The sequence below is a fragment of the Hyperolius riggenbachi genome, chromosome 8, assembly GCF_040937935.1.
Source record: "Hyperolius riggenbachi isolate aHypRig1 chromosome 8, aHypRig1.pri, whole genome shotgun sequence".
NCBI classification, from domain to species: domain Eukaryota; kingdom Metazoa; phylum Chordata; class Amphibia; order Anura; family Hyperoliidae; genus Hyperolius; species Hyperolius riggenbachi.
Window position 1 is genome coordinate 221,724,675 of NC_090653.1, and position 17,121 is coordinate 221,741,795.

General features: G+C 44.0%; 1 protein-coding gene across 3 annotated transcripts in view; it reads left to right on the forward strand.

The window, feature by feature from the left end:
• The window catches only part of SCAI (suppressor of cancer cell invasion), a 252,826-nt gene that overhangs the window by 165,780 nt on the left and 69,925 nt on the right, over positions 1-17,121 (forward strand). For all 3 annotated transcript variants that reach the window (XM_068248199.1, XM_068248201.1, XM_068248200.1), the window contains 2 exons: positions 9,384-9,482; positions 14,190-14,342. In XM_068248199.1, coding sequence (XP_068104300.1) covers positions 9,384-9,482; positions 14,190-14,342 — 252 coding nt within the window. The remainder of the gene's footprint in view (positions 1-9,383; positions 9,483-14,189; positions 14,343-17,121) is intronic.

The following is a 17,121-nucleotide window of genomic DNA, read 5'->3' on the forward strand; positions in this document are numbered from 1 at the left end:
AAAACAGGCAGTTCTGTTGCTAGAGAACAGTTGCTTGTCGCAAACTGCTAAAATGCCCCTGTTAATGCCACCAAAAGTATCACTACCAAATGATGTGCTTTGTTGGTTTTTCTCTAGTGACTTGCATTTTATTAGTTTATCATTTACTATAGTGTAACACTATTACCAGCAATGGTGTGCATTCAGAGAACGCTACAATCGCTTGCTAGGTGCAATGGCCTATCTGTCATCATCCACTGCTGGTCTATTGATCAAGTCAATCCAAGCAGAGTAACCAGTGGAACCAAGTGGTGAGCTCCAGCGCTGTCCAACAATATATTGACTTAGCAAAGCGCATTACCACATGGCTGTTAAGATTTTAGTGCACTGTAGCCCAGACAGTAAATCTGGTTGCCATAGGTTATTGCAGGGTCTCACTAAGCATCCCTTTCTGTATGCTTAGATACACACTCTATATTTTGGAACTTGTTCGCTGGCTATGTTAAAATTCCACAGTCAGAGAAAATAGTATAAAAATAACTGTACTTTTAAGCTGCTTGTTTCAGTTTTAAAATATTTTTTTTCCGTTTTAAAACATTTTAACAAAGCCCCCATGAGCAATACTGTAAACCTACTCTATTATTAAGAGCACTCTGAGTTATGACAAGACAGCATGACTCTCTTGTATATGTTACGGCCAGAACCCGAAGTGTGGCCACTTCTAGTTCTGGCCGGCCACTTCGGGTTCTGGCCGGCCAATATGCGAAGTGGCCGCAGCGCAGCGGCCAATGTGAGAAATGTAATGTTTACGCCGTCTCGCTGCGGCAAAATTGATGACAAACTTGCTTAATTTAATGAAATATAGCCGGCGGCAATGTAATAGATGAAGCCGCCGGCTTTCGCACTGCCTCTCCCCGATCCCCCCTCCCTCCTCTCCCCGCCTCCCATACAATACGTAGCAGCCAGCGGGGACATGCAGCCGGAGAGTCGTTCGTCGCAGCAGGGGCAGCAGAGCAGGGGAGGCTGAAGATATCGCTTCTGCCAGCACCCGCTCTGCAGGAACGGCAGGATTCCCCTGCCGCGACGAACGACTCTCCGGCTGCATGTCCCCGCCGGCTGCTACGTATTGTATGGGAGGCGGGGAGAGGTGGGATCGGGGAGAGGCAGTGCGAAAGCCGGCGGCTTCATCTATTACATTGCCGCCGGCTATATTTCATTAAATTAAGCAAGTTTTGTCATCAATTTGGCCGCAGCGAGACGGCATAAACAAAACATTTCTCACATTGGCCGCTGCGCTGCGGCCACTTCGCATATTGGCCGGCCAGAACCCGAAGTGGCCGGCCAAAACTAGAAGTGGCCACACTGCGGGTTCTGGCCGTAACATATACATAAATCTGCTGCAACAAGCCTGTCTGCAGTGCTTGTCTGTATTTTTATTCCCTTGGCCCACACTTGAGGCCCCTTTCCAACTTGCCAATCTTTGGATCATTTCCGATTTGCTGAACGTGAGGGCACCGTTATTAACAAGTATTAGTGGTGCCCTTTTCTCACTTGTGTGAGTCGATTTTACTTAATCGCCAACACAGTGCATGCTGCATTTTTCCTGCATTAACGCTTAGGGAAAGTCAGTGGAAGCACAAGAAGAGCATTTAGCAATTTTGGTGCTATTGAATTCTCCTGCGATCCAAGAATTTTAACTATTTTACTGTTTTTTTCCCAATCCAATAATCATGATGCACTGATAATTGATGAAATCACAATCACATCCTACCACGATTTTATGTGGAAAAGATCTCTTTAGCTCTCTCCTGTAACATAGGAGTTGATGCAAAAAAGATCGGTAATAGTGCCGCACACACATAGTGCATGGTAATATTACATTTGCTTCCGCCTGCAGCATCGCCAGTTATGGTATTAGCGCGACTTGTGGTAACAGGCATTACCATAGCATTTGTGCTACCTTTAGTACCGCAAGTCACGCTAATAGCATAAATTGTGGTGCTGCAGGAGGAAGTAAATGTAATATTGGCGTGCACTATGTGTGTGCAGCACTATTACTGATCTTTGTACAGCAACCCATAAGCACTATGCGGTCTCTCCGTGCCATTGGTCCATCGCTGTCCCATCCCCGGTTGAAGTTGCTTCGACCAACTGGCTGAATACGCTTTTGGGAGTTTTTGTGAAGCTTGGGAAGTGCTAATGTCGACGAGTGGGTTCATACTGCACACACATGAATCCGGGCTTTTGTATGTACAGTATAGATGCGCCCATCTGCGGAAGCTTTCTGGGATGTGAGTGCTTCTGAAATCTTCCGAGTACTCCCGAAGGTGGGGAATTTCAATGGGGACAGGTGCAGAGAGAAAACCAGGAAGTTTCTATGGGATCCAGAGCCTTCTCTCTTAAAGGGGATAACTGACTATAAATAGCAGTGAAGAAAAAATTGCTGATCTGTTAGTGAATTGGCAATTTTTGGTAGTAAATATGCCTTTGTCACTTTTCCTCTAATAGTGCATGAAGACCTGCTTTTACTTCAGTTCATATAGCTGGTCTTGAAACTCTCTAGCTCTTCCCACAACCACTTCCCTGAACACCAGGAACTCACTGTAGGCAATGCCATTGCTGGGGAAGAAATTGGATGGCAGAATGTGAATTTGGAAAGAGAGTTTTTATATTGGTTCTTTGAGTGGTAAGATAACCAATGGTAAGATAACATGGTTCCCATGTGTGGCTTGCATACCTCTCCTCATGACATGTATTTGCGGTGGTTCTGGAGGAGAGATGGCCATGGCGGCGGTTTTTCATCGTGAATGTAGCTGCTGGCAGGGAAGGCTGTTTTTGTCCCTACTTATCTCACAAAACCATTGGAGGTTCACAGAAGCTTGTCACAGCACAGAACACCAGCACTTACTGCAATTTGGTGGTCATCTGATAAATGTCCCCATTATTTCATGATACTTCAAAGTAATGGTGTTGATTACAATAATTATTAGATCATGCACAGATTTCTGTCTTGTTGCCACTCGTACATGCATATTTATCCACACCCCTAGTCACTGATTCCAGAAAGAATTCAGAAGCAAAAGACAAAATTCAGAGAGTAATAAGAAATATTCAATAAGAAATATCAATTTTAAATGATAGAAATAACATTTAGGTACATTAAACGCGGTTTTTTTTTTCAGAAGAAAAACGCATATATCTGTACATGAATCCTGACAGAGGGACGACAGAGGGACAAATGAGGGAGAATGAGGGATTTAATTTCCAAAGAGGGACTGTCCCTTTGAAAAAGAGACAGTTGGAAGCTATGATAATGTATTGGGCGGCCTTTTATGGCACTAGCTTCATTTGCATTGCTCAAAGCATCTGAAAAATAGACCTGATGCAGTTATTACGTATTGAAGGTGATTCTGCTTTTGTCAAAGTGTACTTTATGTTTGCTGTTGCTTTAATAGATGGGCATTGGAACCCATTAAGGCCTAGTGCACGCAGGTCAATATTTATTTCCTATCAAATCATCAGACTGTCACAAAATAGAAAGTCAATTCTGCTGTAGACCTGTTGGAAATAATTGATCAGTCAGATCAATTAATCATAGACCTCACACCATCAAAATGTGTGGAAATCAAACTGGCACAACCAGAAAAGCTATTGTACACATGTGTACATTGATATGACAATTGATAGAAAGGCCCACAATGTTGTCCGTAGATCTGCCTGTGTGTACCAGGTCTAAGAGTAACTATACTTTAGCACTTGAATATGCAAGCAATATTTTTTGCTTCCAATCAAGATCTCGAACTCCTTGTAGGATTTTAATTTATCTCCAATACTGTGCTTTAAAAAAGTGGACCTTAACTCTTGTATGGGACAGAAGGAAAACAGAGAAATGCACCCTGTATGTATTTAGAGAGTTTAGCCTGTCTAATTTCCCCTCATCTGACTAATCACAACTGTAATTTGATTTGTCAGCTAACTGCCTCGGCAGAGCAGCTAATTTGTAAACACAGGATGTTAACCCTATGTCTGCTTCCATGAAACCAGGAAGTAGACACGCTGCAGATTTATTGCAGGATTTGTGTCAGCTGTAACAAATAAATTTTTTTATTTAAATGTTATTACACTGTTGCTTATCTTTTAGAGCAGAGGGGAAGTTCTGCGTTCAAGTCCGCTTTAAATGAGGTAGTTGTCAAAAGGGAGTTCTATCTCTTGATCTTCAGGAATTAAAATCTTGCACGTAATCCTGGCCTCATGCAGAATACTTTTATTCTGCGCTCTTTTATGTTTTCTTCATACTTTGGTGTCTTGAAGTTCTTAGTTGTTCTGTCACTTGTCTAGTACTGTGTGCTGATTATTTCCATTTTAAAATAAATGTAGGTCAGGGCCCCAGAAACGTGAAGGGAGAGGAATGTAGAAAAATAGTTATAGGGGGTCACTTTTATATCTATTTAATGTAAAACATATGTATAATAAACTTCAATTAGGGATTAAAGACTCTTCTGTATTCTTCTGTTTTTCAACTGTCATTTCTCTCTTCTTTTACTTCTTTCTTCTCCTTTAAATCTTGATTGAAGTCTCCCCCTGACCGCCTGTCCCCCAAGGTCCATGCTGTATGCCAAGCACTGCGGGCTGGTCACTCCACGCCGCCTGGGTCACTGCCACTGATACTGTCCTTTTGTCTGTCTTTCTTGGAGCCACAGCAAAAGCATCTTTGAATCTCCCGCTGGGGCTCCTATTCATCCACTAGTTGAGCCAATGAGAATCATTCTGATTCTCGTTGTACCAAAGCGAATCAGGATGTCTCTCATTGGTCCATCTGGTGGACGAATGGGTAGCCCCAGCAGGAGCTTCAAATATGCTTTTACTGGGGGTCCATGGAAGAGGGAGAAGAAGACAGCAGCATTCACAGTGGGGCCTGTGGCCAGCGCAGAGCGATGGGAGGCAGCTGTGCCAGCAGAGCCTGGCATGCAGAGTGGACATCAGGTGAGTGGCAGGCGGCATTGTTCATCTGGTGACGGACTTCAGGTGACAGCAATGGGTCCATGTGCATCTCCTGGTGAAGCAAGGCAGCAGTGCCGTGGTGCTGAAAGACAGCTCCACTGCACAAATGCCTCCTTCACATTGCGCAGGTTACTGGAGCATTGCTCAGGCAATAGCTAGTACTTGCCTGTGTGATGCTATTAATTCTGAGACATCGCTCAGGTGAAGCTGGCAATCGGATTTGCAGGTAAATTCTGGGCGATGTGAGATTAGATGCTCGCATGTTTTGAGCTTCTTATCAGTTTGAATTGCATATGGCCCATAATGTGCTACTTTTTCTTAAAGGAGACTGGTTGTGGAGAGGTGTACAGGAGGCTAATTAAACAAAAATGAGGGTGTTTCCTAATAGCTGCATATAACAATACAGTTAATGACTTTGAATAATTGCATAACTGGATATTTTAGCAGTTTGTAGTTGATATTGGTGGCTGGATAGTGTATGGTTTAGGACACCGCCTCTGACATAGGAGACCCGGGTTCCAATCTTGGCTTTACTATACAGCAAGCCAGTAACTATTCAGTAAAGAGTCCTTGGGCCAGACTCCCTAACACTGCTACTTCTTGCTGAGCACCCATCTAGTGGTTTCAGTTCTCAAGTGCTTTGAGTCCGACAGGAGAAAAGCGCTATATTATCATTATTGATTTATAAAGCGCCAACATATTCCGTGGCACTGTACGAAGTAAGAAACTAATATGGGGTACATAATAATACAGACAAATGGAATACACCAATATACAAAATACATAATTGGTGACCAAATAGAAAAAAAAAAATACAAAATACAGAATGACAGTGATAAAAGTAACATGCTGAATAACATGTATAATGAATTCCAAGACACAAAAGAGGAAGAGAGCCCTGCCCTTGTGAGCTTACAATCTAAAGAGTGATTTCACTCTTTATATACATATATAAATGTTGGTATTATTATGTATTATATTAAAATGGAACTCCAGCCAAAACGTTTTAGTTTACAGTAGCATAGTGAAGCTCAAGGAAATATGTCCAATGGTAGTGAAAATCTGGAATCGCTCCAATTTTCAGATCAACACCATCAGTCTGATTGAATTGTTTAGCGGGAATTTGATCGTTAATTAACACGATTGATCATTTCCAATCGTTTACCGCGGCGATTAGAAACAATTGACCGGCTGTGGAATTGTAAAGTTAATAGGAACCTTTAGTGTGAAAAATACCTTTAGGCCATGTTTACAGTGGCCGTTGCGTTCCCTGTGATAGCAGTAACTTAACGCAACATATGTTCAGATTGCATTTGATACAGGGAAGCATACAGTTATTAAAAAGTATGCCTCACATTTACTGTTAGCGCATGCGTTTAGCGGTAACGCACTGCAAGCATGCAGTGCATTACCATACCGCAACCTGTTATAGTGCAACACTCCTGCCACACTATGAACGTTGCATAGGTGGGACATTGCAGTGTGGTAAGCCGCATTACAAAATGGCTGTTACACCATAATAAAACCTACAATAGTGAACGCAGCCTAAGGGACCTTTCACACTGGGGAGGTGCAGCATTTTCGCGCAGCCTGCCTCGGGGCAATGAAAGTCTGTGGGTAAATTCACATTGCCTGCGGTGCACTGCGCCAGAAGTACCCTATTTTAACGCGAGGGCATACCTACGTTACCGTGCGGCGCACCGGAGGTCATGTAAGTCTATGGCGACGCGTGTTTTTAAACGACCTGCCTCAGTTTTACAAATGTGCGGAAGCGTATTTTAGCTATACGCTTTCACACACGTCATCTGTTGGCCAAAAGGAAGTGAGTATCACTTCCCGTTTGGCCAGCTGCCAGACGGTTATTACCACGTAATCCCTAAGGCCTGTTTTTGGCAGTGCAGGCCTCTGGCCGCTCTGCACCAATACTGCCAATCCGCAGTATGAAACCAGCCTAAGGATCCTTTTACACTAAATCTGTTGCTGTCAGTTATAAATGATAGGACAACTGATATGCAGCCCAGGTGAATGTCTTTTAACCACTTCAGGACTCAGCCTTTACCCCCCTCCTTAAGGACCAGCGCTGATTTCTAAGATCTGTGCTGGGTGGGCTTTACAGCCCCCAGCACAGATCAAATAACAGGCAGAGCGACCAGATCGCCCCCCTTTTTCCCCACTAGGGGGATGATGTGCTGGGGGGGTCTGATCGCTTCTGCATGCGGGGGGGGGGCACCTCAATGCCCCCTCCACGGCAGGATTCCCCCTCTCCCTCTTCTCCCTCCCTGCCCCGGAGATCCGAGGCTGCACAGGAACTCTAACAGGATCCTGCCTGTCATGTGACGGCGATCCCCGGCCGCTGATTGGCCGGGGATCACTGATCTAGTACAACGCTGCTACTGTTAGAAGCGTTGTAAAAATGTAAACAAAGTGGATTATTTCCGCTTGTGTTTACATTTAGCCTGCGGGCTGCATTTAGCCTGCGAACCGCGATCGGCAGCCCGCAGGCTATTCACGGAGCCCCCCGCCGTGAATTGACAGGAAGCAGCCGCTTGCTGGTCCTGCAGCTACCACTTTGCCGACGCATGTTATGAGTGGGCGGTCAGCAAGTGGTTAAGGAGCCCACTTATGAAACAATATTTTTTGTTCAATTCCAGTTCATTGTAATGGTAGGTACACACCATACAATTTTCTGTTCGATCGATTTTCCAATTGATTTCCATTCACTTCTGTGAGAAATCGACCAGAAAAAATGATTGAATTGAATAAGATCAAACACAACGGAAATTATCTATCGAACCATCTAACTAACAGAAAATTGTATTTTGTGTATCTAGCATAAATTCAGTTTTGAATATTGTTAAAATTAATTGGTCATCTTCCCTTTGAATACACTACTGCTGACTGTATTCTGTATACATGGTTCACGAGTTGTATCTAAATCCTTGAGTTAAAAGAGGAACTGTTACGGAAATCTTAAAATTTAAAACCCATACAAATAGGAAGTACATTTCTCCCAGAGTAAAATGAACCATAAATTGCTTTTCTCCTATGTTGATGTCACTTACAGTAAGTAGTAGAAATCTGACATTACCGACAGATTTTGGACTAGCCCATCTTCTCATAGGGGGATTCTCAGGGGTTTCTTTATTTTTAAAAGCACTTAGTGAATGGCAGTTGCTCCGTCCAACTGCCAAAATAGTGTGCAGCGAGCAGGGAGGCTGGCTTGCATCTTTGTATTAATAATTTTCAGGAAATGTCTTTATAAAGAATTAGGGCCATGCTGAGAATCCCCCATGAAAAGATGGACTAGCCCAAAACCTGTCGGTAATGTCAGATTTCTAATACCTACTACAACTGACAGCAAAATAGGAGAAAAGTAATTTATGGCTCATTTTACTCTGGGAGAAATGTACTTCTTATTTGTATGTGTTTTAAATTTTAAGATTTTCGTGACAGTTCTTCTTTAAAGGTCAACTGTAGAAAGAGGGCTACAGAGGCTGCCATATTTATTTCGTTTAAGCAATACCAGTTGCCTGGCAGTCCTGCTAATACCTTGCCTCTAATACTTTTAGTCATAGAACCTGAACAAGCATGCAGCAGATCAGGTGTTCTGCATGCTTGTTTAGCTGCATTTAGTTCTGCATGCATGATTAGCTGCATGCTTGTCTCTGGTGTTATTCAGACACTACTGCAACCAAATAGGTCAACAGGGCTGCCAGGCAAATAGTATTGTTTAAAAGGAAATAAATATGTCTGCATCCATATTCTTCTCACTTCAGTTATCCTTTAAAGCTTTAGGGCCTGTTTCCACTACACGCAGATTGGATGCAGAATGGATGCAGAAAACCTGTCTCCAATGAATGCCTGTGGGAAAATCTGCATCAGAAAAATCGCGTTTAGTGGAAACGGGCCCATAAGCATTCATTGGAGTCAGCTTTTCTGCATCCAATCTGCGTGTAGTGGAAACAGGCCCTTACTTAAATAATTTGTAGATCTAACCATTGCTGCATCTATCTTTTTTCTGTAATTGCCCCTCCTACTTCCTGGTCCCAGGCAGAAACAGGAAGAGGTATTCAAAGATTTAGACCTAACTACAGATCACAGAACTGTTGGTAAAGCTTTCACACATTAGTGTGGTTTTTGGGGAGAGGAATGGGGAGGCTATGAGAGCAGCATAGTGCATAGACACATTGTACACACTCTACAAACTGCTGTGGAGACATTTTCTCAACATAATTGTAAGGTCGCGAAAGGAAGGCAAAAACATGAATGTATTCCAATTGGCTGATTAGAACGGATTTCCTGCATTTATGCTTTACATACCCATATCTTTTTAAGTGAAAAAAATAATGTTGATAAGAAGCTTAGGCCATGAAGTAAAATCTGCCTTGTGTTGCTATTTTTAGGAGCTGTCAGATGAAATTGAAGACTACACACATCGCTTCAATACAGAAGACCAGCTGGAATGGAATTTGGTCCTCCAGGAAGTGGCAGCCTTTATTGAGGTTCCGTATTCTTGTCTGACAGAAAAAAATAGACCGGTTGCGGAGGATGGGGCTGATTTTTGTCTCATACTGTATATCTGTAATTTGTTTTTTGTTACATTTCAAAGCAGTGGCAGGAGGCTGCTAAGTTATAGACTTCCACAGTAGACCCAGCAGTAAGAAGTTTGATACATTTTTTAGTCATGTAAAAAGCACTGTTAAAGGGGCACTATGGCGAAAAATTTAAAAATGTAAAATATGTGGAAACATATACATATAAGAAGTACATTTTTTTCCAGAGTAAAATGAGCCATAAATTTACTTCTATCCCATGTTGCTGACACTTACATTAGGTAGTAGAAATCTGACAGAAGCGACAGGTTTTGGACAAGTCCATCTCTTCATGGGGGATTCTCAGGGATTTATTTATTTTCAAAAGCACTTAGTGGATGGCAGTTGCTCTGTCCAACTTACAAAAAATGTGTAGCAACCAGGGAAGCTGGCCAGCATTGTTCAAATCCTTTTCATGGAATATCTTTATAAAGAATAAAAGCCTTGCTGAGAATCCCCGATGAAGAGATGGACTAGTCCAAAACCTGTCGCTTCTGTCAGATTTCTACTACCTACTGTAAGTTACAGCAACATAGAAAATTAATGTATGGCTCATTTTACTCTGGAAAAAAACATACTTCTTATTTGTCTATGTTTGCACATATTTTCAGTTTCACATGTTTTCACCATAGTGCCCTTTTAATGATAGATATAAGGGAACATTTCAAAATTCATTCTTGCATTTTAACTGCCAGATTTTTATACCTTTAAAGGGGTTCTTTCGCGAAAAAAGTAGGCTGTTAAAAAATGTGACAGATGACCGGTTTTGGGCCAGTCCATCTTTTTAAGGGGGATTCTCAGGGCTTTCTTTGTTTTCAACAGCATTTTTCTGAACAACAGTTTAACTGCCAAAATAGCAAGATACCAGCCGGCCTCCCTAATCACTTGCACACTATTATGTGAGTTAGATTTTGCAACTGTTGTTCCGGAAATGCTGTTGAAAACAAAGAAAGCCCTGAGAATCCCCCTTAAAAAGATGGACTGGCCCAAAACCGGTCATCTGTCACATTTTTTAACTGCCTACTTTTTTTGCGAAACAACCCCTTTAAAGTATTAAACATAACTGTTTACCCTGGTTGTATCAGTTATTGTAGTTTTTTAGAGAAATTGTATACCACAGAAATAGGACAGTATTGTTTTCTACATGGCCAAAGTGAAAACCTCATTCTACCTGTCTGACCTTGATTCCTTCTTCTGTAGCCAAGCAGTCCTTCTCTGCATAGTGCTCTGAGGGTGTAGCTTTCATAAATAATTGGCTTTTGTTGCCTGAGGGCTTTTTTCCATTGCATGCACTTCCATACGGAAAGAACACTTGCTTTATCTGGTAGATGGTAGTGCTCCCTTTCCACGCTGCCTTTCCCTGGTTGCGTTGCATTGTGATGTGATGCTAGTTGTATCGCAGAGCACTGCCTATAACCTTTCTGGTGCGATGGCCATACAGGACAATTGAATGTAACTTTTCAATCGCACCACTATCAGACCAAAAAATGATGGCAGCCTAGAGCCGGTGACGGGCCACTCAGGATCTCCCCAAGCTATAGTTCTCCCCTGGTGCCTCTGCAGAGTACAGGCAGCAGTGGAACTCACTCATTACTCACCTGACTGGCCGGCATGCTCCCTCCAGTCCTTTTGTCTCCATTCAAGTTTGCAGCCTTGTCTCTGTGACCCGGCACATCTGAGATACTGAATCCCTGCCAGCCAGCGCTGACATCTCTTGAAATGATGTCTGGCACCGCTTCACAGCAGTCCCAGCATAGGCCGTGTGCGGCTGTGTCATCGAAGGGCAGAGCAGAATGCTTTGGTCCAGTATCACAGGATTGGCTAGAAATCAGCAGGCGCAGAGGGTTTCTAAGAATAGGATGCATTTTAGAGGCAATTTAATTGACTTCTGCAGCTTTTTCTTCGTATTCCTATGTGCAGCATATTGTTTCCATCCAGTATATGTGACAAATCAGATGGTTTTGGGTCTCTAATGCTAGGCATACACTGATACAATTATGCTCGTCCTCGCCGGCGCTCTTTATCAGCCGCTCGATTTCCCGCTATTGTCTGCCGGCGGGGATCGAGCGGGGAATCTATCCAGCAGGTCATCGGAGCTGTCGGATATTATCAATCGAGCCATCAGCGGCTCGATTGATAAGGTAGAGAAACTCCGTGTATGCCCAGCATTATATATACCTATAGGTTAACCAGGTAGATTCCCCAAGTGTAGGTAAGCTAGGTAGGGTCCCCCAGTATAGGTTTGCCAGGTAGGTTTCCCTAGTATAGGTTAGCCAGGTAGGTTTCTACAGTATAGGTTAGCCAAGCAGGTTCCCCCGGTATAGGTTAGCCAGGTAGGTTCCCCCAGTATAGGTTAGCCAAGCGGTGGCCTTCTCCTGCAGGAGAGTCCCGAGTCCCCCTTGCCTCGCTTCTAGACCTCAGATCAGCGGAGACCCACAGGGCCACAGGGAAAAGAGGAGAGCGGTTCCCATGGTAATGGCGCATATACCGGAAGTAAGTACCTCCAGTATACACGCTGCTATAGAAGCCACTCTCTTTTCTTCACTGCGGCGCTGTGGGTTACCAGTGATCTGAGGTCTAGAAGAGAAGCAACCGGGGACCTGGTACTGTCCTGGAGGGATGGGGCCACATGACGCAAGATGCCATCTGACTCAAGTCATTCAGGCGGTGTTAGGCTGCCTCTGGGGCTGATAATACTGGGGGCACATCTGGCTGTCTGTGCTTGGGAGATGGGCTGCTAATACTGTGGACACATCTGGCTGTCTGTGCTTGGGAGATGGGCTGCTAATACTGTGGACACATCTGGCTATCTGTGCTGGGAAGGGGGGCTGCTAATACTGGGGCACATCTGGCTATCTGTGCTGGGGAGGGGGGCTGCTAAGACTGGGGACACATCTGGCTATCTATGCTGGGGAGGGGGGCTGCTAATACCGGGGACACATCTGGCTATCTGCTGGGGAGGGGGGCTGCTAATACTGGGGGAATATCTGGCAGTATATGCTGGGGAGGGGGGCTGCTAATACCGGGGACACATCTGGCTATCTATGCTGGGGAGGGGGGCTGCTAATACTGGGGGAATATCTGGCAGTATATGCTTGGGAGGGGGGCTGCTAAGACTGGGGACACATCTGGCTATCTATGCTGGGGAGGGGGGCTGCTAATACCGGGGACACATCTGGCTATCTATGCTGGGGAGGGGGGCTGCTAATACTGGGGGAATATCTGGCAGTATATGCTGGGGAGGGGGGCTGCTAATACCGGGGACACATCTGGCTATCTATGCTGGAGAGGGGGGGGGGGGGGGCTGCTAATACCGGGGACACATCTGGCTATCTATGCTCTGGAGAAGGGCTGCTAATACCGGGGACACATCTAGCTATCTGCTGGGGAGGGGGGTGGGCTGCTAATACTGGGGACACATCTGGCTATCTGCTGGAGAGGGGGGGGGCTGCTAATACTGGGGACACATCTGGCTATCTTTGCTGGGGAGGGGGGCTGCTAATACTGGGGGAATATCTGGCAGTCTATGCTAGGGAGGGAGGGTAGTTTACAAGCCAAAAAAAAGTGTGGGTACTACTTCCTGCTCTAGAGCTTTGTATTTGCTTTCTTGCAGTACCTTCTGCTGCTACTGCCACCTGCTAATAAGATAGGTGGGATTCCTCCACTAAGGTGTACACATCCCCAGCCTGCCCAGGGAGGTACATCACTGCAGTAAATCTAGATGAGCTGTAGGGGTGGCAGAACATGCAATATATCTTCCTTCCTTTTTTTCATATGCACTTTATATTAATATCAGAATGGGATGTTTATTGTGATTATTTAGTGTAGTTTATATAGCAATATCATCTTCTGTAGCGCTGCACAGAGTATATATATATAGTCTTGTCATTTAACTGTCCCTCAGAGGAGCTCACAATGTAATCCCTACCGTAGTAATATGCCTATGTATGTATTGTGTAGTGTATGCATCGTAGTCTAGGGCCAATTTAGGGGGAAGCCAATTAACTTATCTCTATGTTTTAGGGATGTGGGAGGAAAACAGAGTGCCCAGAGGAAACCCACGCCGACAGGGGGAGAACATGCCCTGGCTGGGATTTGAGCCAGGGACTCATTGCTGCAAGGCGAGAGTGCTAGTCACTACGATAGTAAGAAATTAGCTGGGCCATAAATTATGTATTGAGTAGAGTTTAAAAGTTCCCCCATCATTTATGTATTCCAGCTTCAAAGACAGCAGCAAATATAGAGAAAATCCTTGTTTTCCTCTGGAGACAATTCTTTCAGCCTAGCAAGTCATTTACATTTAATCCAAATAATGGAACGTTAGCTAACACATACTGATGAACTGCCGGGAAGTTTCGAGCCTTCTCAATTATTCCCCCATGAACAGGTCACGATCGTTTATTGCAGGCCGCCTTCAGATCTTCTCTCCTGCGATTTCAAAGTTTAAATTTATTTTGTGACTGATGAAACCATTTGAATGTTTTTCCCTGACTGTGCACAAATCAGTCAGGCATTGTGCCGCACACAGCCTTTAACTGGTCTGATGCTAGGCGTTTATCCATCATCTATACGCTGCAGAATTATTCTCAGATATTTAACCTTTCTCTCCGCTGGCAGGCAGACCCCGTGATGCTTTTAAATGATGACAATACAATCGTGATCATTTCGAATCGGTTGTCGGAGGGGACGGGACCGGTGCTGGAACAAGGCATGGTTGTGGGACAGTTAATGCTAGCTGATGCTCTGATCATTGGAAACTGCAATAATCAGGTGAGGAGACGTTTTCTGCTATCTGATATAAAACACACTTTGCTTTAAAGCTGATGTCACTATTGGTATGTTGCTGGAGAGCCTTATCTTCTGACTATAAATATCTCTATAGCGCATGGACACACCAGTTCTTCTCATTGTTATCTTGGAACCTTCTGATGAATGCTTACTAATGTGTTTCCTGACTACAGTACAGTTCCCAGCTGTCCCATTTTAGCAGTCAAATCCCCATTTCTTTTTCTTTTTTCAGTTAGTTATAATGTTTTGCTTGTCTTTAGATCTCTCTCTATATATATATATATATATATATATGCATGTATCTATCTACTAACAGAGTGCATATCTTGTGTGAAAATGATATCAGACTTCTATTCTTCGACTTACGAACACCGTGCTTATGAATGACCTGCCGATAAAAATTGCTCTCAAATGTTTTTTTTTTTTTAAACAAGGCAAAACATTTTTTTTTAAAAAGACTTTGTATTTTTTTTTTAAATCAATTTTAAAAAAATCGGAGAAAAAAAATATTTTTACACCAGTAAAATGACATTTTGCTGCTGTACACTTTACTATATACAGGTCCTTTAAAAAATTAGCATATTGTGATAAAGTTCATTATTTTCTGTAATGTACTGATAAACATTAGACTTTCATATATTTTAGATTCATTACACACAACTGAAGTAGTGCAAGCCTTTTATTGTTTTAATATTGATGATTTTGGCATACAGCTCATGAAAACCCAAAATTCCTATCTAAAAAAATTAGCATATTTCATCCGACCAATTAAAAAAAAAAGTGTTTTTAAAACAAAAAAAGTCAACATTCAAATAATTATGTTCAGTTATGCACTCAATATTTGGTCGGGAATCCTTTTACAGAAATGACTACTTCAATGTGGCGTGGCATGGAGGCAATCAGCCTGTGGCACTGCTCAGGTGTTATGGAGGCCCAGGATGCTTCGATAGCGGCCTTAAGCTCATCCAGAGTGTTGGGTCTTGCGTCTCTCAACTTTCTCTTCACAATATCCCACAGATTCTCTATGGGGTTCAGGTCAGGAGAGTTGGCAGGCCAATTGAGCACAGTAATACCATGGTCAGTAAACCATTTACCAGTGGTTTTGGCACTGTGAGCAGGTGCCAGTTCGTGCTGAAAAATGAAATCTTCATCTCCATAAAGCTTTTCAGCAGATGGAAGCATGAAGTGCTTCAAAATCTCCTGATAGCTAGCTGCATTGACCCTGCCCTTGATAAAACACGGGTGGATCAACACCAGCAGCTGACATGGCACCCCAGACCATCACTGACTGTGGGTACTTGACGCTGGACTTCAGGCATTTTGGCATTTCCCTCTCCCCAGTCTTCCCCCAGACTCTGGCACCTTGATTTCCGAATGACATGCAAAAGTTGCTTTTATCCGAAAAAAGTACTTTGGATCACTGAGCAACAGTCCAGTGCTGCTTCTCTGTAGCCCAGGTGAGGCGCTTCTGTCGCTGTTTCTGGTTCAAAAGTGGCTTGACCTGGGGAATGCGGCACCTGTAGCCCATTTCCTGCACACACCTGTACACGGTGGCTCTGGATGTTTCTACTCAAGACTCAGCCCACTGCTTCCACAGGTCCCCCAAGGTCTGGAATCGGTCCTTCTCCACAATCTTCCTCAGGGTCCGGTCACCTCTTCTCGTTGTGCAGCGTTTTCTGCCACACTTTTTCCTTCCCACAGACTTCCCACTGAGGTGCCTTGATACAGCACTCTGGGAACAGCCTATTCATTCAGAAATTTCTTTCTGTGTCTTACCCTCTTGCTTGAGGGTGTCAATGATAGCCTTCTGGACAGCAGTCAGGTCGGCAGTCTTACCCATGATTGCGGTTTTGAGTAATGAACCAGGCTGGGAGTTTTAGCCTCAGGAATCTTTTGCAGGTGTTTAGAGTTATTTAATTACAACAGAGAAAGAAAATGTGTGCTTCAACCAAGTGAACCTGACAAATCTGGCTTTGCAAATTTGGCCTATTGGCTAATCACGAGACATTGCTCATGCAAATAAGCATTTGCTTTCGCATGCCTAAATATGCAGGGTCAAAAACCAAAACCGCAAAACAATCGCCCTGCGGGAATCAGTTCATGCTATACAGCACTATCCAGGGGCGCCACGAGGAGGCTTCCCATTGCCCCCATACAACCGGGGGGCCGCGGGGGTCCCAGGCACTCTCACCGCCTGGAACCCACACAGCGGCACCCCGGAGGCGGAGGCCGTGGGGTGCAGGCGATCTCCCCAGCGTGATCAGCGCCGGGAATAGCCGCCCGCACACACCTCCCAGAGTTAAAAACAGGCACTTACCTTGGCGTCTATTGCGTTCTGCTATATGCGCATAACCTGGGCGCGACACATAAGGGGAGGACAGGCGCAAATAGCCTGCTCCAGGGCTCACACCTCCTAGAACAAGTCACTCACCACCTGCCTCCAAAGAAAAGAAATGCAATGCTAATTACAACAGAGATAGTGCTGTATAGCATGAACTGATTCCCGCAGGGCGATTGTTTTGCGGTTTTGGTTTTTGACCCTGCATATTTAGGCATGCGAAAGCAAATGCTTATTTGCATGAGCAATGTCTCGTGATTAGCCAATAGGCCAAATTTGCAAAGCCAGATTTGTCAGGTTCACTTGGTTGAAGCACACATTTTCTTTCTCTGTTGTAATTAGTTTAGAGTTATTTAGTTGATTCAGATGATTAGGTTAATAGCTCATTTAGAGAACCTTTTCATGATATGCTAATTTTTTTGA